The following is a 27,090-nucleotide window of genomic DNA, read 5'->3' as shown; positions in this document are numbered from 1 at the left end:
GGTTGACGGATCTCAGCATCTGCTAGGCAGCTCTAGGCAGTGTGCAGAGAGGATTTTGGGGTAGATGTCAACTCGGGCACACATCCGGCCAGCGCCGGTGAAAATGCACGATTTGGACTATCAGCTTCGAGAACTTCAGCTCATTCGCTGCTCCCTGATGCCCGGAGAAGTCTTCTCATTCGTCCTTCCATCCGAGGATGTGATCATTTGGTCTTCACTGCTAGATGCCCTCGACAACAGCGTAGACAATGGAACTAGACTATCTATTGCGGACACACCCCTGTGTTCCGCAAGGATCTCGGTACGGGTTCCCGGTTCGCCTGATTGATTTGAGGTCCGGGTTCCGGAAGGACCTATAGTACGATGTTTCGACGTGTTCGTAAGGGGAGAAAACATTTCTCGTGACCAACAGGAACATTGGCAATAATGCAGCGAGTAGGTATACTATATCTCTACAAAGTGCTGCGGAAAATGTGACAGTAAAATTCCCTCCGCCATTCCATTACACAGATTCCCGATATATGGGCTACGTTCTCAAACTTCACGAGCACAACGATAATTTGGCTCCGTCAACGTCCACTGGCCCGCCCTCCGAGATTCATTCCTATCAACCGAAAATTTTTCATGCTTGCTTACTCCAGGATGATCTCGATTTCGGAAGCTGGGCTGAAACGTGCCGACCACCACTATAGTGAAGGATGAACCGGACCGGTATAGATTTAGGGCAGCTAATCATGTTTTTCAAGTCACCTCATGGCCGGGATGATACTAACACCTTCCTCCGCTCCAAAATATCGCTGACCAGTTTGACTACATTCGTTGTGAGCTTCCATTGGCGTAGTATATGTACCGAATTGTGGTGCATGCATCGTGCATTCTAGCGAACGGTGACCATACACTACTGGTCGTCTCTGAATCACAGGGCCGACCCTAAAAATTCTTTACTTAAGATGTAAGTGTTTATCCGGTGGCCCATCTGTTCTTTCTCCCATGTCAGATTCGCAGGTCGACGACATCCACGACAACATTACCTCGATTTCCATATCACCTAATGGCAGACATGTTGCCTTTGGGGGAGTTGGCGGCACCCTCACATTTTGGGATGTTGATCGTCGCCAACGTATCCGTCCACCGATAGTGGCACACCAGGGTATCATCAACTCTGTATGTTACTCTGCTGACGGTCACATTGTTGCCAGTGCGTCAGACGACCAAACCATTGGGCTCTGGGACACCATCACTGGACAATCTCTATGGAAAACATTTACCAGTCATCAAGATGGAGTTATCATCGTAGGATTTATGGTGGATGCTAGAACCGCTGTCAGTCTATCAGGGGATGGGGTCGTCCTCGTCTGGAAAGTAGCCACGGGCGAAGTCGAGCAGCAATTCCGAATTTCCCTTGACACCCGCTCTCTTGCCACTCTGTCTCATGATAGTGAGAAGTTGCTCGCAGCTCACAGGAGAGGCATAACGATTTGGGACACGATTACCATGGAGTCCGTCACGACCATTTCTCTCGAAGGCCCTGCGGTCCTTTGCATGGAGCTTTCCTTGGACGCCACGAAGGCAGCATTTGGAATGGCTGACAATAGCATCTGCCTATGGGACCTTGAAAAAGATATCCTGGATCCAACCCACTTAGAGGGCGGCAAGGATTTGCCTTTGTATGTAATATGGTCTCCTGATGGCAAGACTGTGTCATCTGTGGCGCAGAATGCCGCCTTGCAAGTGTGGAGCGTGGAGAGCGGACAATGCATGTCAGAGAGCCACACAACGAGGGGCCCAATTACATACTCCCCTGGTGGCAGATTCATCATTTGTCCAGGGGATGATGGCTCCCCTGACATTTGGGAAGTTCCTGAGGTATGTGCTGATGAAAACATATTGTTGCTGTTCCCTTACTTCGCCATGGAGATGCCTGATCACTCTTCGACATTTTTACTGGATGTATGTCTCCTCTGTCATATTGTTATGGACCATTTCCCCGGCTAAACTTTAATAGTTGCCAGCAGCCGGGGTATCCATGCGCCACACAACTGGAGCTGCGGAATCCGATACTTTTTGGGGTGTATCTGGCGATGTATGCCCGGCTTATCAGCAAATCAGATGCTACTCGTACTAACTGATTCCAGGTTCCAGTCACAAATACCCACCACGTACAACGTCCGAGAGAACTGGAAGGTCCCCCTGGCCGGAACACACCGTCCAGGACTAGACGGTTTTTTACCAAAACACTACAAAGGCTCTCCGCCCGAGGGAAAGAATCCGAACCAATAGCTATGGCGAAGTACAAAAATGTAGGTTTTGGCTGCTGTAGCATCTTCATTTTCCTCATTTCCGACAGCCAGTGGTCGTGGCTCCAGGCACACGCAGGAGCGTGCCCCCAAGGAGACACGTATCGGTTACGCAGGATTTCAGGACCTCAGACATTCCAGACGGTGTAAGCGATGAGTCAGAAGTTACGCCTCGACGTATGTCCAACGAATCTAGGGTTCCGGGCTGTCTGCCGTGCCGTGCGAGTTGGTTCTTTTAGTTTTTGCTGTTCAGGCCAATTTGACACGTGCAAATCTGCCAGGGTGACAGTTGCAATGGTGTTACATCTCCCTCAGTCAGTGCAACATTTTCTCGGCCACCACCTTACCCCCGACGTCGACATTTCCTTTTCCCTGTTTCTTATCATCACACCTCAACTCTTGTACAATCACACAGCCATCGTTGCATGGTGTTTTCTGGGCAAGAAAACAAACCAAATTATTCCGTAGGATGATGGGTGCCTAGGTTTGGTTGATGTTGAGATACCGGATATAATGGAGAAACGCTGTCGTAGGTAGTGTGGAGGCCTTTCCTGGTTTTGTAAAGTCCGTGTATCAGCCACGCACGGCCATGGCCCTTACTGAAAGTTCCTCTCCGACCCACTTGAGGTGAGTTTGGCATGTGAGTGTTCCCATTTGTATCTGATCCTGTGCACGACCCGGAAGTGTTTCTCAGCAGGGGAGACTTCGCCGCTGAATACTATCTGACGTGGCACATCGGACCATCACACGAAAGGTTCGGTCCCTTTAGGGCCAACCTCCTTGGGGAATTTCCTCGGCCTCGTCGGAAACACACACCTGCTAATGACCGACTGTTGGGTGGAGATAGTTTTCCTGTCTGTAAGGTTAGTGGGCACTTCCCAACGCGAGATCATGACACGATTTGCCTCGATGTCCGGCAAAGCTCGCATTTCACGGTATTTTGACTTCAGTCGGTAAGTTTATTTACAGTGCTGCGGTGTCAAGTTGAGAGGAATTTGGGTCGCCCAGGCCCTTACCACATATACTGCGGATTCGGGCCCCCTGCGGCCTTATGAATGTGTGCATGTGCTCTTGCTTGCGAACAGTGCCTGCCAATGCTATGGCGGTACTTGTTTGGGACCCGCCCTACTGTTGGTATGTACTAACCCATGCTGGTTTAACTCGTCTTGGTCCATCAACTCGTGTTTCTACAACCCTGCTGGCAATGAATACTCTTCCAGCTTGGCTGCTGCTTGGGTAGGCGACATCCTCATGCTTTAGGAGTGCAGTAAACTAAGAACAGCGTGGGGTGCACCTCAGCCCTGATTTCGGCTAATATCAATAATGCCGGAGATCGCTACAAATACGTGCCGTGGCCCTGACCAAAGTGTACCACCAGATGCCCTTATCCAAGCCCTCCCACTAGACGTCCAATAACTTCACAAAATTCAAGGTGCATTTGTAAATATGGAATGGCGTTCGGTAGAAGGAAATACCGACTTTTTGTGACCTACTCGCTCGGGTAGGCGAACATCTTATGCTTTGGGACGTAAAATAACTGACAACATTGGTGTCCACATGTTTTATGGTGTGCACTTCCCTCTCTCTGACTAAGTTGCACACTATCAGGTTGTCTATACCCGAACCCTCCCACTCCTTACGAAAAAATTCGGTACGCATGCAACAACTTCACTACAATCCAGGAACATTTGCGAACACACAGATACCCTTCAGTCTATCGGGAGGTATCGCCACTATACATTACTTTGCATCACACCTACATACATAGACGTCTTCCTAGATCGTATACATAAAGTCGCAGCCCTACGCCGCATTTTGTCCCGGGAAGGTGCTTCCTTCCCCAGTGTGTTTTGAAAGTTCGCGTTCCGGGGTAGCTGGGATGCCCAACAAACAAAGACGCTTACGCAGAAGCGGTGACTACAGGAACCCGAGCATCGTCCTCCCCCTCCCTTGCCACAGCCTCACGATGCTGGCGTAACAACCGGTCGAGGGCCTCCTTCTGGCCGACGGCAAGTTCACCGCTCTGGATACCAGAATGGTATACACGCAGGAGAGAATCAACGTCATCCATAGACTGCGTGCGAACGTCAGCAAGCTCCTTGATCTTGGCGGTGGCGTCCTTGATCTAGTGTATCCAAGTGTTAAGGTCCGGTCACCATCCATCCGCTTCACGGGAAACAAGGGACGTACTTCTTCATCAGTCAGCTCGAGACCAAGCTGCTCCACACGAGACTTGACAGCGTTCCATCCCGTCAGCCGGTGCCTGAAACGTGGCACATTAGCCTATAGTCCTCGGGGATTGACCCAGTATGACTTACCCAATTGAGACGTATCGCGTAAGGCCGAAGTCTTCGGGCTTGAGTATCTCGTACGTGCTGGGGTTGTTGAGAATGGCCTTGGCGTGAATACCTGCCTTGTGAGTGAAGGCGCAATAGCCCCTGCGGATGACATTCTGGTCAGTCCATGTCTCTATACGGGCTGAAATGGAAACGGCTAACGTGATGGGGTTCATGAAGGGTACATTTACCTCCACTGCTTCGGCTATGAGGTTCTCCACTTCACGAAGCATGGTGAGGTTGTACTTGGACTTGACGTACTCAGGGTTGGCGGCGTACAGGCAAGCAACGAGGCCGCCCAGAGGGGTGATTCCGACACGCTCACCAATGCCTAGCACGGCTGTTCACAGCAGATGTTCGTCAAACACACATCGCAAACCGAGCAAAAACGCCACTAACAAGTATCGATGTGTGTTGCACCTGCCTCTAGAGCACAGTATGCGTTCGCAATAGCTGATATAATATCAGTACTTTGGAATCGTGTTACCGCTCTAGCAAAATGCGGGCACTCACCCATGCCAGTATCGTTGTGCAGGTGAATTTCGATGTCGCAGCCAACGACGCCTCTCAACGTCCGCACAAGCTCGTACACTTGTCTCGGGTTGGCGCATCCGACAGTGTCCGCGATACCAACACGGTTGACACCGATCTTGTCTACAGTTTGGTATATCGAAAGGAGATCTACGAGGTCTGACCGGAAGGAGTCTTCGGTCGAGAATCGGACCTCAATGCCCTTGGACTTGACGAACTGGATAACTTCTATAGCAGTCTTGGTGATGTACGCCATGTCCTTTCCGTGTGAGAACTCGCGGAGATAAGATGATGTACCAATGACGACATCAACACCGTCGACACCTACGATCATACATGAGATTATCTGAGAACTTGTTTCGCTGAAAAGAGCTTACCAGTCTCAACAGCTATGCGAGCATCGTCCATATGACACCGGATATGTGTCAGAATCTTGGACTTCAAGCCCAGCTTACATATGGCCTCGCAATCAAGACGGGATTGCTCGGATGCAGCGGGAGAGGTGAGTTCGATGTACTCAACGCCAAAAGCATCGAGGGCTTTAGCAATGGCAATCTTGGTCTTGGTGTCAAAGAAAGCATTTGCGAATTGCTCGCCCTCTAATCAGAACAGACCACAATCAATGATCAAGATGGTGAGGGAACAGATAATCAATAAACGTGCCAACAACGTGCAACCGACAATCGAAAAAAGAAGAAGAAAACGTGGTAGGGGTTTATTCCGCGGCCGAATCAAGTAGATGACTGAAATGTGCATGCAAGCTTACCTCTGAGCGTGCTTTCAATGATCTTGAAGTTTGACACGTTGTTGAGGAAATCAGATGCCCTGGGGGCGTATGGATTACGTTTGAGGTGGCCGTTAGTACCATTGACACCGTTAACACCGTTTGAAGAGCCATTCGGTCTTGAGGAACCAGTCATGTCGATTGCAGTCATGTTGTCCTTGTTAAGAGCGGATGCTGAGTCTAAGGATTGGGGAGGGCACATTGCGACAAAGTTTTTATGAAGTCGGATTGTAATATGATCAGGTACACTGGCGGAGGGGTTAGGAAATGTTGATGTTGACGGGTCTTTAAGGATTGAGTGAATTGACTCGAGTCAGACAAAAATTTGCGTGCAGAGTGGCGCTGGGCGCCTGGAACGATGTCGCTTCTCGGCCGATCGGACTCAGCTGCCTGTCTCCAAGCTCCAAGCTCCGTGGGTCTACATTTCTCTGTAATGTTCCTTGGTTGGTCGGATATGTATTACACTCTTGTACATCAGAAACATGCGCAGTTCATTTTGGTACCTAAAGCACAAGCAAGCGACTACCGAACGAAAGGAGAATAGGTATCATATGCGGCCATAGACTCAGAAGTGATCGAAAACGACATTTGAGTGCTGCTCCACATCGCTCCAACTAGTAAGATCTACCGTGTCAGGATTCAGGTGGTGATCCGCAAAAGCGTCAAACTTTGCTCGACACATATTCTCCGAAAAGCGCGTGGTCGTTTGCGAACGCAAGGGACACAGAGGAAGTGGATAAGGTGTACTGTTTCCCGTTGAGAGGGCCATTAACGAACCGCAATGTAGTCGAGGTGACCGCCGACGGTAAGGAATTTATGGAAACGACTTGCTCATGAGCGTGACCGCACGGTAAGTAAACCAAAACTTCACTTTTGTGTTTTCAGTCGTGACATCAAATGCGGCGCGGCGACATGGGTCGCTACGCATAACATGGTGAAGACTCCACATTACCTTCTTGTCTTCCTATCACACTAAATCAACAGTGGTCGGATAAAACCGTGGTTGTCACTCACGTCTTTACGTTCGGCAGCAGCGTCGCCCTTTTTGAACTCAAACGAGATGGCAATATTGTACCATCAATCGGGATCAGAGTTTTTGGTGTTCTCTTTGGCCTGCTGTGAGTCAATACTCTTCTTCTCCACTAGTAGCAGGTATGCACGCGGGAGAGTGGCATTGGACAAATCGGAGAGACGATGACGGGGGCCATGATGCAAATCTAAGAGTTGCTGGGGTATTGGTGAGTTTGCCAGCCTCGTGCGCGACTTCGTCAAAAGCCTTCGAAAGGGGTTCAAACACTTCCTCCTCAGATACATCAAAAACTTTAGCTCCTTAAATGCAGTCCACCCTAAGTCTCGGGACCAAACCTGAGCACCCTCCAGCGAAGTTGTGATTTTGGCGACGTTGATCTGCCCACGAAGGGATGGCTGGCCACAGACTTGTTGAGGGATTTTACCGAGGACATGTAAGGACAGCCGCCTTACCGAGAGCAAGATCCTCCAAACGGTAACCCACTACCGTCATCTCTTTCAGTTTGGTTAGAGTTTCAGATCTGGTGAGCTCCTTTGGCAGCTGCGGTACTTGTCCTTCCATGTCCATAGTTAATCAACAGAACCACGTGGGGCGTGTTCAGTAAGCCCTTAATATGTTCCTTCGATCGATTGTAGCACTCCGTTTAGTTACTCTCGGGGATGATATGACCTCTATTAGTAGCTCTGCCGCGGCCCGCCTACGTACCGTAAGAGAGGGTACTCGAATGCAAAAAAAGACACATTAGCTAAGAAGAGAGATTGGATATGATGATACGGAGGCCTACTGTGGACAAGCGTCGGGAATGACGATGTTCTCCGGTAGGGAAGACTTGAGGCATGCAGGCCGTTAAGAATGTCATGGAACAAGTGGCAGCAGACGATCATTCGGTCTCCGGAATGACCGCTAATGATTCGAGGAAGCGATTTTCTGTTTCTCCAGCTGGTGTCTTTTACCTGCAAAATTACGTTGGGCCGATTGGAATGGCGAACACTCGTGGAGCTTAAATAGTCTTCGAACCCTGAAGTGTACGGTGGATGAGGACATCGAGCGCGGTCGTGGCAAGGAGCAGCATCACTACTTCAGCGAGTATCCCATGTTATGGAGAATATACTGGCGTTCAAGACTTGGGTGCGTGGTTGCGTAAGATATCACCTGCGCGTTTTGATCCTAGAGACCGTCACGTCCGGCCTCGATCGGGAAACGACGCGTTCGAACCAGTGAACCCATCGTGACCTGGCACTTCAACTATGTGAAGCGGAATCAAGGACAAGAGGGATCATCGATTCGTCATCTGGTCCCGACTACTTGTTACCAACAACCAATAGAGCTGTTTACGCAAGTTAGTGCCTACTTGCAACTGCCTGCAACGACTCACCCCCTTCACAAGTGAGTTACATGTAGCGGTTGCACTCCTTGGTATGAGATTTTAACGCGCAGCCTTCGGCACCAAATAACGCAAAGAGGCCAAGCACACGATACCTCCAGGATCGAGGTATGACGGTGAGCTGGTGACTCCGGTAGCGCGACCAGAACACTCCGCAGTTTCGAACTTCGGCAATTGACAACATGTGTATTTATCCAGGTTCTCGCCCTACGAAGGATCTTCAGTCCTACACTCGGTGATAATTCAATTTGCTAGAAATTTAGGTACACCCACACTGCATTCCACAACTGACTTCAGGAATCTCTGCCTTGGGTGCCTAAATGCCGCACTGTTGGGTCAATTTCCTTGTCGGTGAGTATACCGCGGTCTTAAAAAGTCTCCTTCAACTACCCGTTCTCGTCACCGGTATGGTTCTCTGTTTGGAGTTTCGCAGGGCAGATGCGAACCTCCGAGGAGATATGAATTTCTCCAAGGACTTGTCCACAAGTGGACCCACAACACCAAATACATGCCAAACAAACCGTGGATACACAATTGAGCGCAATGGGTATGCCTTGTTTTCTAAATTACAGCAAGCCCTTCTATGCAGCGCAGCCATGCATGCATTTTTACGCTTACTAGTCTGCCGCAGGAACACGTCTTTGTATCCTGAAGTCAGCGTGTAATTTGGCCTTATGCAACCGCTGATCCTGGGAGGTCATAAATTTCGCCATCAGCGATACATCTTCCATCTTCCACCTCCCCATGCCGAACGGACGACCGCAACCTTCCCCAGGGATCAGCCCCGCACATAAATTTTTCTATCTAACGTATTCACCTTCTGGTTCCCGCATTGTTGGCGGAAATGTGGAGGGAGAACTTTACGTCTGGGATGCACCTTCTGGTAATCTTGTTCTGGGTCCCCTTAAAGGTCACTCAGAGGAGAGTACGCTATCCCACATCTGCTTCTTCTCTGAGGAAATATTTCTCACTGCCTCCACCGACACTACCGTTCGTCAATGGAATTCAAGGACGGGGGAGCTCATCGGAAAGGCTTTCACTGGCCATGACGAAGCAGTTTGCGAGACAGCTTGCCTTGTAGACAAGAAGATCGTCGGCAGCGTAGCGCGGTATGGTCAGCTATTGACCTGGCACATGGACACATTGGAGATCTTTAGGGAGATGCGCGTTATAGTAGCCTCTAACCAAACAGTCGCCTTTTCCCGGGACGGAACCAGGTTGGTTGCAGCTCACTGTGACGCGATGCGCATCTATGACGTGGAGAATTGCCAGCAACTTGTTGAAGTCAACTTAGAATCACGAATGATACCCTTGTTGTTAACGGTTGCATTCGCTCCAGACTCAAGGTCGATCTACTTCTCCAGTGGTGGGGCGATGGTGATCTGGAATGTCGAGAAGGAGGATTTCGAGGATGAAGTCTTTGTAGGTTCTGATGGAATAGCTATGATCAGCCGGTGCTCTCCAGACGGCAAGTTGGTCGCCACCTCCTACGATGATGGCAAGACGTATGTCTGGTCAACTGCTTCTCGGGAAGTCATCAAAATATTTGACGACAACGGCCCGTTCGCATTTTCTTCTGACGGTTGTTATTTTACACACCTGTTACGCGGCACAAAACTCGCTATAAATGATGTGAGGAAGGTAAGCTCGTCTTCTATGATCTCTACACATTCACTTGCTGAAGACTGGAAAGTACCTGCCCTTAGACCCCTCGTCATGGCTGGATGTAAGTATTGGGTTCAGTTTTCTATCTTTCGCGTTTAAAGCGCCTATTCTACAGCACCCAGCGACGAACCGGGTGGCGGAGGCAGAGAAGGAGCGACTAGACGCCGTTTTACAGAATGATTTTTTCCATACGGAAAGGGAGGAGCCAGTACGTATGAATTATACCTCGATAGTCCACCCTTTCCAATCATCTATTGCATTATAGGACTTCATGCCGGAACCTCCAGTTCGGAGGCTCGAAGAGAACCCTTCGTTGCCAAGCTCGGACCTCAAGACTCGGGGAACAGGCCTGATGTCCAAACTCTTCCGGCGACACAAACGCTCACCAAGTGCCCAAGAAAGCGAGCAGGTTTCATTGGAGATCGTGTACACTGCACGTGATAAGAGGGTGTGTACTTATAATCACGCTTCCCTGTTGATGTGGATTCGATCGACGTTGTACAGCCTTTGATCGTCGCAAGTCGAAGCGATACACGGACACAAGAACGAAGCAACGTAGATACGACACTAGATCGGGTAGGTTGCTCTGGGATGCTTGTAATAGATATCTGACGGGGGCGATAGCGTGACACGACTTGGACTATAACATCCAGCTCTCCGTCTGTAGCTGATGAGGGGGACGCGCAGGCTATTGAGGGTGAACACCATGGCTGTTGTTATGTGTGCTGTTTCAAACGTGAATTATTTCGGTTTCCATTGTTGCCTTCGGTTGCTGACAGCAAGCAACAGTGTGTTAAACCAATCAAATCTACACATGCACCCGATGATCAGATATTATAATCCCGTCTCGGTACGACCCCCTTCCGCGCATAGACTACGCTATACTTCACGCACCTACGTGACGATTCATGGTGCTTCAAGGTCTATTTTCCGCTCTGCATTTCATTGGCTGTCGAGTGTTGCTTTCGTTACTTGCAATCCATGCTATCTACAATTTTACCCCCTGATGTACCCATACTAACGTTTTTGTAGAGCAAGTACGTATCCATGGCTACTAGAATGTCATGTCATGTCATTCCAAATTTCCTCCTCGAACGCATGAATCCATACACAGGATGTCCCATGACAATAATGATGGCACTCACGAGTGTGCACGAACACGAAGAGGGCGGTTCAGATGTCATGGCGACACAGCTATCTCAGGCACAGGCTATCCTCTACATACGATGTATTGAATCAACGTTTCATAGCCTGCCAGCTTCATTGATGGCCCACCTCAGGACTTGCATCGCCTCGTATGTCTAGTCGTATTCCAAATGAGGCAACTGAGTATGTTCGACGCATGCGCTGATTCTGACAACCGCAAGCAATGATCATCCCCAGCTGATGCATCCTGTGCAAGGCCCATCTTGAGTTGTCCAACAATGATTGCTTGGATTGATGGCAACAGTCGTTTATGGGGCTGAGCATATTTCCAATACATGCAGGAAAATGAGTATTTAAACCCCCAACGCGTCCACCCATGGTTCTCCAGCAAGTCTCACCTTTCTATTGTTTCATTTACCAACTTTCCTCTACCCAAGTCCTGTGAGTGAACTCTCCTATTTCACTCTTCTGAGTCGCAACACTCACGGACATTCATACACATCAATAGCTTCTTTTTTTTGACGAGCCATAATGTCTCTCCGTACCGATCGCGTTCGCATCACCGGCAGCTTCAAGCGCAAGGAGGGTGTCTCCAAGGAAGATTTCGATAACTTCTGGCTCAACGAACACCCGAAGCTTTTCAACTCTCTTGACGTCGTCAAGAAGAACATCCTCAAGTATGAGCAGGTGAGAACACGCTCGACATGGCTCGATTGATCAACGTGGAACTGATGGCTTTGGGACCCCCTACACAGGCTCACGCCAATGAGGTTGTTTCCAAGACTCTCGTCGATTCCGGTCTCAATGTCGCGCCATTCGACGCGATGGCTGTCTTCGAGGCCTCCACTTTCGAGGCCCTTATGGAGGTCTTCAAGAGCGACGAGTACCGCAAGACTGTCGGTGCCGAGTCTATCAAGTACTTCGAGCGTGGCGGTCAGATGTTTGCTGCTAACTTCGCAACTATCACAGACAACTAAGGTAAGTGAATCCCAAGTTCGCGCATGCGCTTTCTGGCTAAACGAGCGCAGTCAGTCACGGCACTTTCAATTAAAGCTCCTTGTAGTAAATTAACCATTAAATATGACGCACGATAAATGTCACTGTTGGCTTAAACATAACATGTCTGACCGTAAGTTGGGAGCATTAGATGACATTGAGGCGCCTGGTCACAACGGAGGCAACACAATATATCAACTTGCACACTTGCTGAAAACAAGGGTTATATTCTCGGATATCTGTGTCTAATCATGTCTGATCCGTTGACAAGCGCTTCGCATATTTTTCCAAAGCCCTGGTAAAGATCGCTACTCTTTCAGCTACGATTGACGAGGTTGTCGAGCACCACTTACCGAACTGGACGACCAGTCATCCCTTTGCCTTGATATGGTATTGGGCGGGTGAACTATTAAGTACAACTAGATCGGCAACTGGCGCCAAACAAAAAAATCAAGTCTAGAGCCCACCTCCATTTTTCGAGCAATATCCAGATGCGCCCATTGCACGGTCGACTCAAAGCCATCTTTGGGTTCAATACCATCGACGAAAGATTTCAGGAACAACGCTGCAGTGCACGAGCCAGTTGGCTTGCCGCCAGTCTGCAACCCAAGTTCCCAGAGTAACCACAAGAACTGTATGACATACGTTGCATAGATCAGCTTTGGATGAATAAATGTGTGGTCCGTAGTCTTCGTCGAGTGGCATACGCCAGAAACGATCGTATTCAGTTTCTCCTGCCGCGCTCAACTTCTCTCGGAGCTTACCTGATAATTGTACCAATGGAAAGCGTAAACGGGAGTGACGCCAACGACGTTGATGCTCTGGGGAGAAGGTCCAGCGAAGCGTATGTGCCAAGTGGGGGAGTTCGAGTTGAGCGATCACTAAGATCGAGGAGACAACAACGCAGCACCACCTGCAAGGTATCGGAATCCAACTCATCTACCGCATGCCACGCCACCTTACCCATGTCACCTCGCATGACCCTGAATCAACTTGCCAGCTAACGTCGTAAGACAAGTTCGAGATCTTGAACGGACTTTCCATTCTGTTGAATGCTGGCTGGCCAAGCCACGAGGCAGAAGCATGTGGATCCTGATTTGGATCTCGTTGATGGTCGGTTATTAATTACGAGTCTTCGGCTCGCGGCTGCTTCGCAGCCTCCCACTACCACCGGCAGGGGTGGGAAGAGTTTTAAAGGGAAGAGCTGCATCCAGCCCACATTTCAAGCCAAGTGGTACAATTTGATATTACATATTACATATGTACACAGTTACAGATCATATGTTCAGATGTCTAAATACTTCAGGCCAGACTACATTGCTTGTCTTGGTATCATCCTGACCTTCTCTAGACAGAACCTTTATCCTCCTGGGATGAGTACAACATGAAAGAGCCACATAAAGCTGCCCATGAGAGAAAACTGCAGAGTGCAAGTCAATCCCCACATTCTTTACTGACTGCCCTTGTGACTTGTTGATGGTCATTGCATAGGCCAGGTGCACAGGGAACTGCATTTGATGAAATGGCACAGGGGAATCCTCAAGCCCAGTGTCAAGAGCAACCCTGGGGATCAACACCACATCTCCTTCTCCATCCTCCTTCATCACTCTACACTCCAAGATCTTGTGTGTGGATCTCACCAGCCTCAACCTAGTTCCATTGTAGAGTCCATGGATGGGATCCAAGTTGTGCAACAGCATCAGAGGTGCTCCATTCTTCAGCTCCAGTTTGTGCAGGGGAAATCCAGAGGGGGACAGGGAGTGCAACACCTCTGGTTGGATGTACTCATACTCCTGGTCAGTCGCAGAGTCTGCACTGGTATAGGTGTACTTCTCCTGTGGTTGCACAGTTTCCAAGATGGTAGCATTTATCTCATGCACCTGGGCATTCTTAGAGGTCAGGATGGTATGATCCAGGAAGTAGCCATCAGGAAGTTGCTGGTGCTCTGCCTCATGTTGGAGTTGGTAACCTGCTGGTAGCTGGGATAATAATGTGGTGGAGGGAGGGCAGGAGGATTGTTGTTTCTCTGGTTGTGTCTGTGCTGATGATGCCTCTCATGGTCATGATTAAACCCCTCTAGCAATCAAGCTGTGTAGTCCACATGCTGAGGAGGGTTCTGAGGTGGTGGTGCTGGAGGGGGAGCAAAGTTGTGATAGCCCATAGGTTGCTGCTGATAGGGGGGAGCATCAGGAAATTAACACTTTACTATTTTTGACCTTTTTGTGACTTTTTTTGACTTGTTTGTGACTATTGTGACTATTTGTGACTTTTTGGGAAGGAACCTACTATCTGTACTTTTTTTTTGACCATATACAACATTTTGAAGAATGAAAAGAGAACAGAATCTATTGAGACAACTAAGTGATGATATATCTAAGCCAAGAAGACTAGAAAATGTCTGAAAATTCAGAGATATTGAGCCATTGGTGTGATGCACACTGTCTGAGAGAAAAATCACAATATCTCTTTGGAACCTCCATCAATTTGAATGTATGTGGTATCTACTGAAAGCTATGAATTAGGTGGTTTGAACAAGACCAAAATAAGCAAGACCAGTGCAGCCATGCCTGCAGGACATGGGTAATGATAGTAGATTCCTTCCCAAAAAGTCACATTAGTCACAAAAAGTCAAAAATAGTAAAGTGTTATTTTCCTGATGAGGGAAGGGCCTCATTTGATGTTGTAGGAGTTGTGGGGCAAGAGGCTGCATTGGATGGGGTGGTGGGGCATGTACAGAGGAGGGGGTGGAGAATGATGCATTTGATGCAGAAGTTGCACATCATGATGTGCTATGAGGTGATGTGGAATGCTAGGATACTGCTGTACTGGCACAGGAGGATGGGTCTGACATATATAGTCAATCTCACATGTGTATCGGACATGGAATGTGACTTACAATCAAAGCATGAGGAATGTTGGGAGGCATCTGGTGGGGAGGGTGATGTGGTTGGTGATGGGATGGAGGAGAGCCAAGGACTCATTGGTCATATTCAGCCTGGTGAGCAGTGCTCTGGGCATGCTGTGGTGAAGTGGGGGGGGGAGGACCTCATGGTTTGAAGCAAAGCAAATTGGATGTAGGGCTTGAGGAGCAATAAAGGGGACCAAGGATGAACCACTGAAGTCACTCTGTGCCTGTGCCAGACCTTACTGACTGGAACTTGACATATGACAGAGCTAAAGGCAAAAAGCCCAAGACAAATTGAATGGTAACTGCAAGCAGGAGTGACCCCACCTGGCCTGTAAAGGCCCCACCAAACAGGTCTCTACTCTGTAGTGATGACAGAGGTCCCAGCCTCAGAGAGGCCTCAGCAACCAGCAGACACATAGAGTTGAATCTATGAAGCTAGGTAGTAGGGACTTGTCAACATGTTTGTCTTGGTCAACAGCTTTCACTCCAACACCTGCACACAAACTTTTGCCCAAAGTTCCTAGGTCTCTGTCACTGGTGAGTCTATAGACATTTCTACAATGTTCAGGAAGCATTTTTGACCTCCTTCTGTGTTCACCTTTAGTGAAGTTTGACTGCATTTTTGGCTTTTTGGGTGCCATTTCTTGGGCATCATTTGTATAGGAAGCTTTGGTGAGTGTTTCACATCTATCTGGAGTTGGTATGGGTATTATGGCCATACTAACGGATTTTTTCACATTTTTCAGACTATTTTTTCTGCATTTTTGTGCAATTGGTGCATATTCTCTCCCCTTGCCCATCACTCATCCACCCCATTCATCAATTCCCCTGATTTTAGCTGCTGTTTTTTCTTTGTTGGGAGATTTTGACACTTTTTATTATCATCATAGATTTCCTGGGCCTTTGGGTGTCCCTGGATACTTGCTTTGTGCAAAGTTGTGCAACAATGTGCCAAAAATGACCTGAAAATGTGAAAAAATGCATTTAGTATAACCAAAAGCCAAATTTTCTTGCCAACATGGGAGGTACCCACCAAGCACTTCTGGATGGAGAAAGGCCAAGTAATGCCTGCAAAAAAAACCAAAATTGCAGCCAAAAAGTGAAAAAAAAAGGACAGAAAAAGACCCAAAAAGCCAATGAAATGATCTCAGTGCACTCCTGAGCATGGTAGCAGGTTGATAGGCTTACCAGAAGTGGAGGGAAACACTGAAAATGGTCAAAAATGCGAAGGATATGGGCCTTATCAGTCAGAGATTTCCTTATCTGGATCATATGTAGCCAAGATCAGTGCAATCAGTGCAAACACTGACAGTTCTAGCAAATCTTCTGGTGTGTCAAGTGCCTCAATGGAGAGCTACAGGGAGGGAGAAGGGGGGGGAAGCTTGCAGACACAGCACAGCTAACTACAGGAGGGACAAGGACAGCACAGGGACAGTGGACAGCAGCCTGTCATGGCCACATGGCTTTTATTGTACAAAAAGGAAAAACACATGGCATTAGCGACCGTAGCGAGAATTGCGAACTACATGAACTATGCATCGACTATTGGCAACCGGGCATTGGGCACAGTCCCCCTTCACCTCGCACGTGACCATTCACCGTTAAACTTATTGATTGGTAAGTGTTTGTCTCCAGTGGCACTGAAAAAAACCCCCAAGGAATCTGACCCTGAAATCTGCCTGTTGTGCGATAGTGCGATGGCCCACACTAGATACTCTCGATCCCAGATACCCGCTTGTATGCGGATAATTTCCCCTATCGAAATACAATTTCAGAGCATGTACGCCATCGAATACAAATAAGAAGACTAGATTGTGGACCTTCGCATTCAACTCGGAGAGCACATAGTCTATGCTCGAACCCTGACCGAAGGGTGGGGTAGCCCATAAAGCCCTTCAACCCATCTACAACAGAGCCTTCCTATCATATCCAGTAATGAATCTTAGATGATGGTATGATCATTCAATGCTTCTAGGGGTGTATCTAGCGATGTACGTCCGGCTTATCAGTAAATCAGATGCTACTCATTACTAACTGATGCCAGGTTCCAATTACGAATACATAACGCATACGATGTCAAAGGGAGCCGGAAGGTCCCACTGACTGGAACAGACCATGCAGGATTAGAAGCTTCCTTTCCAAACCCCTGGCTCTCTTCAGGTATAGCTACGGTGGAGTACGAAGATGTACACCTTGGTTGTTATCGTAACGTCTGCATTTTCCTCATGTCCAACTTAGTACATTTTCTCATTGCCGACAGCCAGTCGTGGCTTCGGGGACACAGAGGGGAATGCCTCAAATGGAAAGCATAATGGCTATGCAGGATTTCAGGACACCAGACACTTTAGATTGTGTATGTTCGTTGAATCTGGCGCTTCCGGGCTGTTCACTATGTTGTATAGCCAGGATCTTTTCGTTTTCTCTGTCAAGTAACTACGGATGCAAATCTACCAGGGTGATAGTCCCGATGGTGGTATATTCCCCTTATGCAGTGCAGCATTTCCTTGGCCTGCTTGTAATGAATCGGTAATCACCGCATGCCGGCACCTTTCCCCAATGTCGTTCCTTTCCTTTCCTTCCTCAATCAGGTGTTTTCCGGGCTTCATCTTTCGTAGTTCCAACTGTCTGGTGCATGGATACGGAGATCACACGCAACTAGTCAAACTAACTCGGGAGAGTGGCCATCAACGGTGTAGCAAGAAAGCGCACGTTCAGTAAATATGTCGAAGAGTGATGAGGCGTCTCCACGACGAAATGAGGGAACAGCAACAATATATTTTCATCAGCACATACCTGTGGAACTCTCTAACTATGAGGGAAGACATTATCGCTGGGGAAGACAACAAGTGCCATCAGGCAAATATGTAATCAGACCCCCTTGAGCGGTGACTCTCTTGTCCGCCTTCCGCGCCCCAATTCAACGGCAAAGTTTCCCCTGCTGAGAAACACTTCAGGGTCGTGCACAGGATCGGATACAAATGGGAACACTCACATACCAAACTCACCTCAAGTGGGTCGGAGAGGAACTTTCAGTAAGGGCCATGGCCGTGTGTGGCTGATACACGGACTTTACAAAGCCAGGAAAGGCCTCCACACTACCTACGACAGCTTTCCCCCATCATATCCGGTATCTCAACATCAACCAAACCTAGGCACCCATCATCCTACAGAATAATTTGGTTTGTTTTCTTGCCCAGAATACACCATGCAACGACTGGTGGTATGATTGTACAAGAGTTGAGGTGTGAGGGTAAGAACAGGGAAATGTCGACTTCCCCATCATATCCGGTATCTCAACATCAACCAAACCTAGGTACCCATCATCCCATGGAATAATTTGGTATGTTTTCTTGTCCGGAAAACACCATGCAACGACGGTGGTATGATTGTACAAGAGTTGAGGTGTGAGGGTAAGAACAGGGAAATGTCGACATCGGAATAACGTAGTGGCCGAGAAAATGTTGCACTAACTAGGAAGATGTAACACCATTGAAACTATCACCCTGGCAGATTCGCACGTGTCAAGTTGGCTTCGACAGATAAAAACGGAAAGAAGAATCAACTTGCACAGCATGGCAGACAGCCCGGAACCCTAGATTCGTTGGACATACGTCGGGGCGTAACTTCTGACTCGTCGCTTACACCATCTGGAATATCTGAGGTCCTGAAACCCTGCGTAACCGATACGTGTCTCCTTGGGGGCACGCTCCTGCACGTGTCTGGAGCCACAACGACTGGCTGTTGAAAATGAGGAAAACTAAGATGCTACAGCAACCGAAACTTACATTTTTGTACTTTGCCATAGTTATTGGTTCGGATTCTTTCCCTCGGGCGGAGAGCCTTTGTAGTGTTTTGGTAAAAAAGCGTCTAGTCCTGGATGGTGTGTTATGGCCAGGGGGACCTTCCAGTTCCCTCGGACGTTATACGTGGTGGGTATTTGTGACTGGAACCTGGTATCAGTTAGTACGAGTAGTATCTGATTTGTTGATAAGCCGGGCATACATCGCCAGATACTCCCCCAAAAGTCTCGGATTCCGCAGCTCCAGTTGTATGGCGCATGGATACCCCAGCTGCTGGCAACTATTAAAGTTTAGCCGGGGAAACGGTGTATAGCAATATAACAGAGAAGACGTACATCCAGTAAAAATGTCGAAGAGTATGAGGCATCTTCATGGCGAAGTAAGGGAACAGCAACAGTATATTTTCATCAGCACATACCTCGGGAACTTCCCAAATGTCAGCGGAGCCATCATCCCCTGGGCGAATGATGAATCTGCCGCCAGGGGAATATGTAATTGGGCCCCTCGTTCTGTGGCTCTCTGGCATGCATTGTCCACTCCCCGCGCTCCACACTTGCAAGGCAGCATTCTGCGCCACAGATGACACAGTCCTGCCATCAGGAGACCGTATTACATACAAAGGCAAATCCTTGCCGCCCTCTTAAGTGGGTTGAATCCAGGTTATCTTTTTCTAGGTCCCATAGGCAGATGCTATTGTCAGCCATTTCGAATGCCACCTTCGTGGCGTCCAGGGAAAGCTCCACGTAAAGGACTGCAGGGCCTTCGACTTCGAGAGAAATGGTCGTGACGGACTCCATAGTAATCGTTTCCCAAATCGTGATGCCTCTCCTGTGAGCCACGAGCAACTTCTCGCTATCATGAGACAGAGTGGCCAGAGAGCGGGCGTCAAGGGAAACTTGGAATCGCTGCTCGACTTCGCCTGTGGCTACTTTCCAGACAAGGATGACCCCATCCCTAGATAGACTGACAACGGTTCTAGCATCCACCATAATCCTACGATGATAACTCCATCTTGATGACTGGTAGATGTTTTCCATAGAGATTGTCCAGCGATGGTGTCCTAGAGCCTAATGTTTGGTCGTCTGACGCACTGGCAACAATGTGACCGTCAGCAGAGTAACATACAGAGTTGATGATACCCTGGTGTGCCACTATTGGTGGACAGATACGTTGGCGACGATCAACGTCCCAAAGTGTGAAAGTGCCACCAACTCCCCCAAAGGCAACATGTTTGCCATTATGTGATATGGAAATCGAGGTAGCGTTGTCGTGGATGTCATCGACCTGCGGATCTGACATAGGAGAAAGAACAGATAGGCCACCGAGAACTAATCTAAAAAATACTTAAGTAAAAAGAATTGAAAAATCTGACATGGGAGAAAGAACAGATGGGCCACCGGATAAACACTTACATCTTAAGTAAAGAAAATTTCACTTGTGCAGCCAAGGTGTCCGTAGCGGACTTCTTTTTTGGAAAACATTGATGTCAGCGCAGACTAGAGATTCAGAGACAACCAGTAATGTATAGTCACCATTCTCTAGAACGCACGATGCGCGTACCACAAATCGTTACGCATACTACGCCAACAGAAGCCCACGGCGAACGTGGTCGAACTGGCCTGCAATATTTGGGGGGCGGTATCAGCATCATTCCAGCTTAGGGCACGGTTGAAAAGTCGGGTGTTTAAAACAGCTATTAAAAATACCTGTTAATAACCCTGTAAGAAAGTCAGACATGAATTGGGGCTGTGAAAAATTGTGAACAATTCCAGAAAGGCTAAGACCGCTGGAGCAGCTGTATAGCACTTATTTTGGTTGAAGAATAAAGTACGGGAATGCTTCTGTGACCTGTCGTCGACCATCCGAGCTTCTCATGCCACTCCCGGCTGCGGGGACTATTCTTCCGGCCGAATTTCCTCACTTTTTACTAATCACCTAGATGGCCGATTGCCAATCGAAGAGCGTGGTCCCCTGATTTTTCTGCGGTCAAATGTATTCCGTCACTTTCGCCCCCCGGCCATGAGGTGAGTTGAAAAACATGTTTAACTCCCCTGAATCTATACCGGTCCATTCATTCTTCACTATAGTAGTGGCCAGAGGTTCCAGCGCAACTTCGGAAACCGGGACCGTCCTCCTCAGAGCACCGTGAGCGTAGCAGAATTTTAAACCACTGGATTGGAAGCACTTGCACAGCAAAACAAGAGCACGCGGTGCTGATTTGACTCCTTTCATTTCCGGCGATCCTTAACAGTGCCTCGCGTGAGACAGGACATGCCAGTAGCCGTAAGTTTCAAAGATAACATCAACTTGAGCGTCACGGCTATGACCACACTACATATTGGAACAGTTATGCTGGCAAAGTATGTTGGACCAACGCTTATCTATCGCTCACTATTCTTTCTGTCCCCCTCTTGCGCGGTTGCCAAACGTTCTTGTACCCAGCGATCCCTCGTCACCGATCGGAAGCCACATGTCAAGAAAACTTGTAGTCCAACGATGTTCACATGCTGTGGGAGGCGGTAGCTTGTCCGCCGATGTACTACCTGGGACCGAGGACGAGATAATGCTGGACGGTCACCCTTTGGCGTCTGATACGACACTAAATGCCCACAGACCAAAGTTCGTCGACCCCAAGTGTTGTTACCTGCTTGACGGGCGATCGACTGGATGTTCCCTTTCACGTAGTTATTTATGTCCAGGCCCGCCCACTTCTATCACCGCACAACGTGCCGCCGCTGACGGACCTAGTCGAAGAGAGCATATGTATGATACTCCTATCATGCACCACGCGCACTCCCCGCGAGTCATCACCTGTGCTATGCAATCACGTACTACCACGACGCGCCTGCGAAAGTCTGCAGCCATCGTGCGTGTACGGGTGCTTTTGTGGAAAGGCCACCGCTGATGACCTCTCAGCTTAATCGCATATGGCCGCAGAACTTGGGCAGTGACACCCCCGTTGTTGGGTAGGTCTCCTTCATCATAGTCTCTGCATTCTTCCCCTACCGACATAACCCCCTTTGCGTTAAGAACCACCTCCCAGTCACCAATATTGCCTCATATAGACACGGTAAGTAATTTACAGGAGAATCGCAAACACCCGTGGAATCGTTTTGGCAGGGTCCCTCTATCATGAAATTACTTCTTCCTGACAAGCGGTCACTCTCTGACATGAGGCTTCCTCCTATCGAACCTATGGATGTGAGATTTCTGTTTACCGCTGTCCCCCACAGCTCGTCATTTGTCATAGCCAACTATCCACATGCCCTCGCTGCTAGATGCAGCTGAGGAAAGTCGCAAGTTATCGGAAGACGTCGGGGAGGCCAACGAAACCTCTATGATCCCCCGAATTCCCTCGGTTAGTAATGTCCAATTCATTGCTATCGTGGAAAGAGAAGTTTTTTTCATGGTACTCATTATAACATGCAGGGCAGTACTCACTCGCGTCGCACGGGCGTTCAACATAGAGCAGACGGGGTCAATGATGTGGGTTACTGTCGTTCTATAGGCAGCAGAACGTCTGCTATAAATGTAAGTGTTCAGCCCACAGCTATTTTATTGCTGCCTGCTTAGAAGGACTAGCTCTTTTCCTCAGGAGGTCTGCACCATGAGGATGGAAATGCGAACGAGGTCCATGGTCAATCTCACGGCACAGAACTCGCTACAAACGATGTGAGAGAGGTAGGCTCGTCTCCCATGATTTCTACGCACTTACTTGCTGAAGACTAGAAAGTACCTTCCCTTGGACTCCTCGTCCTTGCTAGATGTAAGTATTGAGTTTTGTTTTCCATGTTTCGTGTTTCAAGCGCCTACTCTACAGCATCCAGCCACGAGCCAGCCAGTGGAGGCAGAGAAAGAGCGACGGGGTGCTGATTTTCAGAGTCATTTTTTCCAAACGGAAAGGGAAGAGCCAGTACGTATGAGTCATACTATGATAGTCCGCCCTTTGCGATCATCTATGGCGTTATAGAACTTCATGCCAGAACCTGCAGCTGGAGACAACCCTCCGTCGCCAAGCTCGGGCCTCAAGACTCGGGAAACAAGCCTGATGTTCACATTCTTTTGGCGACGTAAACACTCACAAAGGGCCCAGGAGAGCGAGCAAGTCTCGTCAGAGATCGTGTACACTGCGCGTGATAAGAGAGTGAGTGCTTATAATCATGTCTCTTCGTTGATGTGGATTCGATCGACGTCATATAGCCTTTGGTTGTCGCAAATCGAAACAGGGACGCACGCGCACAAGAACGAAGCAACGTAGACACAACATTAGACCGGGTAGGCTGCTCTGGAATGCCTTTTATGAATTTCTAACGTGGCTATAGTGCGACACTACTTGGACCGCGACATCCAGCTCACCGTCTGTCGCTGATGGGGGAAACGCGCAGGGAATCGATGCTGAACACCATGGCTGTTGTTACGTGTGCTGCTTCAAAGGTGAATTATTGTTGACTCCCTTGTTTCCTTTCCTACCTGATAGCAAGCGGCAGTGCGTTGATTCAATGAAGTTCACATGGGGATGATGATCAGGTATTATAATCCCATCTGGACTTGACGCCCTTACGAACAAGGTCAACGTTATACTTCATGCATCTTCATGATGGTTCATGATGCGTTCAGATCTATTTCCATTGTCGATCTGTCGGGTCTTGCTCTCGTTACCCATGATCCGTGCTGTCTACAATCACATCCCCGATGTATCTATACTGAGCCTTTTGTAGAGCAAGTAGGTACTCGTGGCTACAAGATTGTGATATCACGTTTTGCCGAATTCCCATTCTAAACACATGTACCCATGCTCAGGGTGTCCATCAAGTGCTTCGAGCGCAACAGTCAGATGTTTGCTGCTATAATGTAAAATAGCTCATTAATTCTGACCCACGATAAATGTCATTGTCGGCTTAAACATGCCTGACCGTGAGTCGGAAGTATCAAATGGCGGTGAGGGTGCCTCGTCACGACAAACAGACGCAATGTAAGATTTCAACTTGCACACTTGCTGAAAACAATGGATATACTCTCGGATATCTATGTCTAATCATGCCTGATCTGCTAACAAGCTCCTCGCATATTCCACCAAAGCCCTGGTAACGATCGCTGCTCTTTCAACTGCGATTGACGGGAGAGTCGAGCACCACTTACCGAACCGGACGACCAGTCATCCCTTTGCCTTGGTATAGTATCGGACGAGTGAACTAAGCACAGCGAAATCAACAACCGGCGCCAAACAAAAACCAAGCCTGGAGCTCACCTCCATTGTTCCAGCAATATCCAGATGCGCCCATTGCACGGTCGGCTCAGAGCCATCTTTGGGTTCAATACCATCGACGAAAGATTTCAGGAACAACGCTGCAGTGCATGAGCCAGCTGGTTTGCCACCAGTCTACATATAGCCGTCAGCTCAAGTTCCCAGAGTGATTACGAGAATTATACGACATACGTTGCATAGATCAGCGTTGGATGAATAAATCTGTGGTCCGTAGTCTTCATCGAGTGGCATACGCCAGAAACGGTCGTATTCTACTTCGCCCGCCGCGCTCAATTTCTCCCAGAGCTTATCCGATGTCTGTACCAATGGAAAGTGTAAAGGGGACCCTCCTCTAAAGAAGAAGAGCAACGCACAGTGAAAACCCCCGAATAGACCTCACCCAGAGCTACATCCATGGCCCTGTAGGGAAGTCAAGTAATAGTACGAAACAGCGAGATCTGGCTTACCCCGTCAGAGTGGCCACGTCGATGAGGGTATGTGGTTTGAACTCAGTGGATGCATAGTAGAGAGCATCTACGAGTTCAGATTAACAGGGGAAAGGGGGGAGGGAAGGTAATGCCACAAGTGATCCTGACATACCAGCAAGGATTAGGCGTCCTTCCGCGTCTGTGTTGTCAATCTCTACGGATTTCCCGTTCATGGCATAGACACTAAGCGCGAAATCCGCCGATCAGGAGCCACAATGAACACAACGACTGCTACATACATGTCGCCAGGTTTGTTCGCACTAGGACCAGGCATGTTTTCACAAAGGGGGGTGACGCCAACGACGTTGATTCTTTGGGGGAGAAGTTATCACGAGGAGTATGTGCTGAGAGGGGACACACACGGGAGTTTGAGTTGAGCGATCGCTAAGATCGAGGAGACAACAGTCGCAGCACCACCTACAAGGTATCAGAATCCAAGTCATCGCCAATATGCCACACCATCTTACCCATATCCCCTCGCATGAGTTTCATTCCCTGAGGATATGGTTACGCCGTTAGAGAAGGACAATTTTCACTAAGCACTTACTGAGCTGGGTTTCAAGGAGATTCCTCCTGAATCGAAGGTGATACCTTTGCCAACGAATGCCAAAGGCTGGTCATTGGGTGAAGGGACACCCTTGTAATGTCTAGTATAGTGTTATCCGAGTCCAGAGTGCGCAACGAATGGAAGCTTACATCTCGAGGAATTTGGCAGGTTCATCAGTGCCCTTTGTTACCGAGAGGAATGTTCTCTAACAGAATCCGGTATAACTTCTCCAGCTGCAAGGACGAAGAAAACCAACTTACCATCCCCTTCTTGGCGGCCCAAGCTGAAGGGGACTTAGCATGGGACGCGAGACAAAAGAGAGACTCTAACCTTCGTCGTGGACAATTATTTCGACATTGTCGAGGCCCTCGAATTCAGCCTTTACACGCTCGGTGAAAGCCTACTCAGCATGTTAACACCATGTCATCCGTACTGACATCACCGTGCTTACAGTCGGAGTAACAATATTTGCGGGGAGTTCCATCAACTGATGAAGAATTACTGCACGAATCCGCGCTAGTTCGAATGAGAATTTACCGTCCGAGCAAAGTTCTGAGCCTTTGCATAGATAACACCACGATCCCATTCGGCCGAAGCTGCACTCGCTGTAAGGTTGAACTTTTCAGGCGCTGGTTTCATCGGGCGTGGATCGAAAGCCGACGGTGGGGAAGTTTTGAGGGTGAAATCATATAAAGCTAGGTGAGCAGCGACAGCTATGATACGCAAACGCTGTCAGAACGTTGCAGAACGAGTGGGAGACAGAAGTGTACCCGCAGCATGGGGATCGAGTGAAACATCAATGACGGCTTCCGATACACCCTCTCCGAGCGTCTTTACGCTCTTCACGCCACTGCCAACAGCCTTGCGGACAACTTCTCGACGGGCATTCCCTTTCTTGTCGGGGAATGCCTCACCGAGAGAAACGAGTGCAGTGACATTGTTCCCGGGGACGCCATAGAACAAATGTGAGGAGCCAACCTTTGCAGGCTTCTGAGAGGGAGGTAGTTTGGACCACAGCACAGCTGGATGGACTGTTGGGACCGCACTGGATGTAGGATTCTGGGGATCGATTGGAACAATGTAGGCCTTTGTAGACATGAGTCGTTGCAGAGATAAGGATCTAAATTGGACAGCTCTGCGTGCGACGAACATATGTAGTATCGGGATCCGGGACTTGGCCTGCGAGGCTGACGCGTGTTTTCACTTCTTCTCTGGTCATGTGATGCGAAGCGTGGTTGGAGAAACCATGATGCGGTACATCATGTATGGCATTTCCGCCGGAGTCCCGCCAACGAGAAAGACCACAATAATAGGTCCGCTTTGGCGCTTCTTGGGACAGTCAGGTAGGCATGAGGTAGGGCGTTAATTGAGAAGTTTCACACTCGCCCCGCACACTTATAAACAAGTGACTAAATATTTCCTTGCCGAGTGTAGAGGCTCTCAGGATGCCCTTCCAACGTACCAACGCCCCGCTCATCAAATGGACACTGTATAGTATTCACCTCAAATGCTATCAGTTGAAGACGTTGGCTTCGTGAGACTGCTATATATTCTAGCGAAGATGCCCGCAAAGTATGCTCTACCAACACTTATCCATCACTCGCGTATCCATTCTGTCTCTCCTTTTCCATTTTCTGTGCACTCTCATACCGCAACCCATTGTCACTGCGTGGTAGCCATACCCACTCCGTTACCCAACGATCAGGGGACTTAGGTCCCAAGGTGCAATTCACCGACCAAAACCATGTGCCTGCAGAAGTCCGTTGCCCATCGCGTGTGCATGGACGCTTTTGTGGGTGAGCTACTATTGATATCCTGTCAGCGCATGTGACCACAGAGGTTGGGCAGTGACACCCTCATTAGTAGGTAGGTCTCTTTCATTGTAGTGGCCTTGCTTTTCCCCTACGAAGACGATACACCACGCCAAGAATCA

General features: G+C 48.8%; 7 protein-coding genes across 7 annotated transcripts; 4 read left to right on the top strand and 3 right to left on the bottom strand.

Annotated features, from left to right (window-relative positions):
• Window positions 1-4,197: 4,197 nt before the first annotated feature.
• F5J12DRAFT_718428 (HMGL-like-domain-containing protein) lies at window positions 4,198-6,150 on the bottom strand (the record flags this gene model as incomplete). Its single annotated transcript, XM_051741114.1, has 8 exons — window positions 4,198-4,422; window positions 4,488-4,560; window positions 4,616-4,735; window positions 4,796-4,973; window positions 5,033-5,086; window positions 5,147-5,488; window positions 5,542-5,763; window positions 5,931-6,150. The coding sequence occupies 8 exons, from the start codon at window positions 6,148-6,150 to the stop codon at window positions 4,198-4,200; spliced, it is 1,434 nt and encodes a 477-aa protein (XP_051601955.1).
• A 2,782-nt stretch (window positions 6,151-8,932) lies between these two features.
• F5J12DRAFT_820481 (WD40-repeat-containing domain protein) lies at window positions 8,933-11,079 on the top strand. The gene is made up of 6 exons (XM_051745266.1): window positions 8,933-10,003; window positions 10,056-10,235; window positions 10,293-10,475; window positions 10,532-10,603; window positions 10,652-10,763; window positions 10,817-11,079. Exons 1-6 carry the CDS (start codon window positions 9,107-9,109, stop codon window positions 10,822-10,824), a joined length of 1,452 nt encoding a protein of 483 aa, XP_051601954.1. The 5' UTR covers window positions 8,933-9,106; the 3' UTR covers window positions 10,825-11,079.
• Window positions 11,080-11,534: 455 nt separating this feature from the next.
• Window positions 11,535-11,749, top strand: F5J12DRAFT_766662 (uncharacterized protein; the record flags this gene model as incomplete). The annotated part of the gene is made up of 1 exon (XM_051742196.1): window positions 11,535-11,749. A coding segment is annotated over one exon (161 nt), but the record flags the coding sequence as incomplete, so codon positions are not given.
• Window positions 11,535-12,282, top strand: F5J12DRAFT_820473 (uncharacterized protein). The gene is made up of 4 exons (XM_051745265.1): window positions 11,535-11,612; window positions 11,637-11,643; window positions 11,686-11,860; window positions 11,929-12,282. Exons 3-4 carry the CDS (start codon window positions 11,705-11,707, stop codon window positions 12,148-12,150), a joined length of 378 nt encoding a protein of 125 aa, XP_051601952.1. The 5' UTR covers window positions 11,535-11,612; window positions 11,637-11,643; window positions 11,686-11,704; the 3' UTR covers window positions 12,151-12,282.
• On the bottom strand, window positions 12,283-13,108 carry F5J12DRAFT_766660 (uncharacterized protein; the record flags this gene model as incomplete). Its single annotated transcript, XM_051742195.1, has 4 exons — window positions 12,283-12,464; window positions 12,523-12,575; window positions 12,637-12,756; window positions 12,815-13,108. 4 exons carry the CDS (start codon window positions 13,106-13,108, stop codon window positions 12,419-12,421), a joined length of 513 nt encoding a protein of 170 aa, XP_051601951.1. The 3' UTR covers window positions 12,283-12,418.
• Window positions 13,109-22,041: 8,933 nt separating this feature from the next.
• On the top strand, window positions 22,042-23,736 carry F5J12DRAFT_550315 (uncharacterized protein). The gene is made up of 9 exons (XM_051740023.1): window positions 22,042-22,235; window positions 22,307-22,408; window positions 22,460-22,558; window positions 22,611-22,643; window positions 22,698-22,790; window positions 22,848-23,021; window positions 23,078-23,152; window positions 23,200-23,311; window positions 23,365-23,736. The coding sequence occupies exons 1-9, from the start codon at window positions 22,140-22,142 to the stop codon at window positions 23,370-23,372; spliced, it is 792 nt and encodes a 263-aa protein (XP_051601950.1). The 5' UTR covers window positions 22,042-22,139; the 3' UTR covers window positions 23,373-23,736.
• Window positions 23,737-23,763: 27 nt separating this feature from the next.
• Window positions 23,764-26,363, bottom strand: F5J12DRAFT_820426 (cytosol aminopeptidase family, catalytic domain-containing protein). The gene is made up of 17 exons (XM_051745264.1): window positions 25,928-26,363; window positions 25,695-25,870; window positions 25,609-25,644; window positions 25,488-25,557; window positions 25,418-25,440; window positions 25,307-25,362; window positions 25,158-25,257; window positions 25,078-25,105; window positions 24,973-25,027; window positions 24,850-24,921; window positions 24,723-24,793; window positions 24,590-24,656; window positions 24,497-24,542; window positions 24,315-24,440; window positions 24,126-24,257; window positions 24,017-24,069; window positions 23,764-23,958 (listed from the first exon to the last, which is right to left on the bottom strand). Exons 1-17 carry the CDS (start codon window positions 26,307-26,309, stop codon window positions 23,913-23,915), a joined length of 1,539 nt encoding a protein of 512 aa, XP_051601949.1. The 5' UTR covers window positions 26,310-26,363; the 3' UTR covers window positions 23,764-23,912.
• Window positions 26,364-27,090: the final 727 nt, after the last annotated feature.

The sequence above is a fragment of the Pisolithus orientalis genome (genome assembly GCF_024613125.1).
Source record: "Pisolithus orientalis strain OTSU chromosome Unknown F5J12scaffold_8, whole genome shotgun sequence".
NCBI classification, from domain to species: Eukaryota; Fungi; Basidiomycota; class Agaricomycetes; order Boletales; family Pisolithaceae; genus Pisolithus; species Pisolithus orientalis.
The sequence above is the reverse complement of the archived record's forward strand: the minus strand, read 5'-3'. Positions and strand labels throughout refer to the sequence as shown.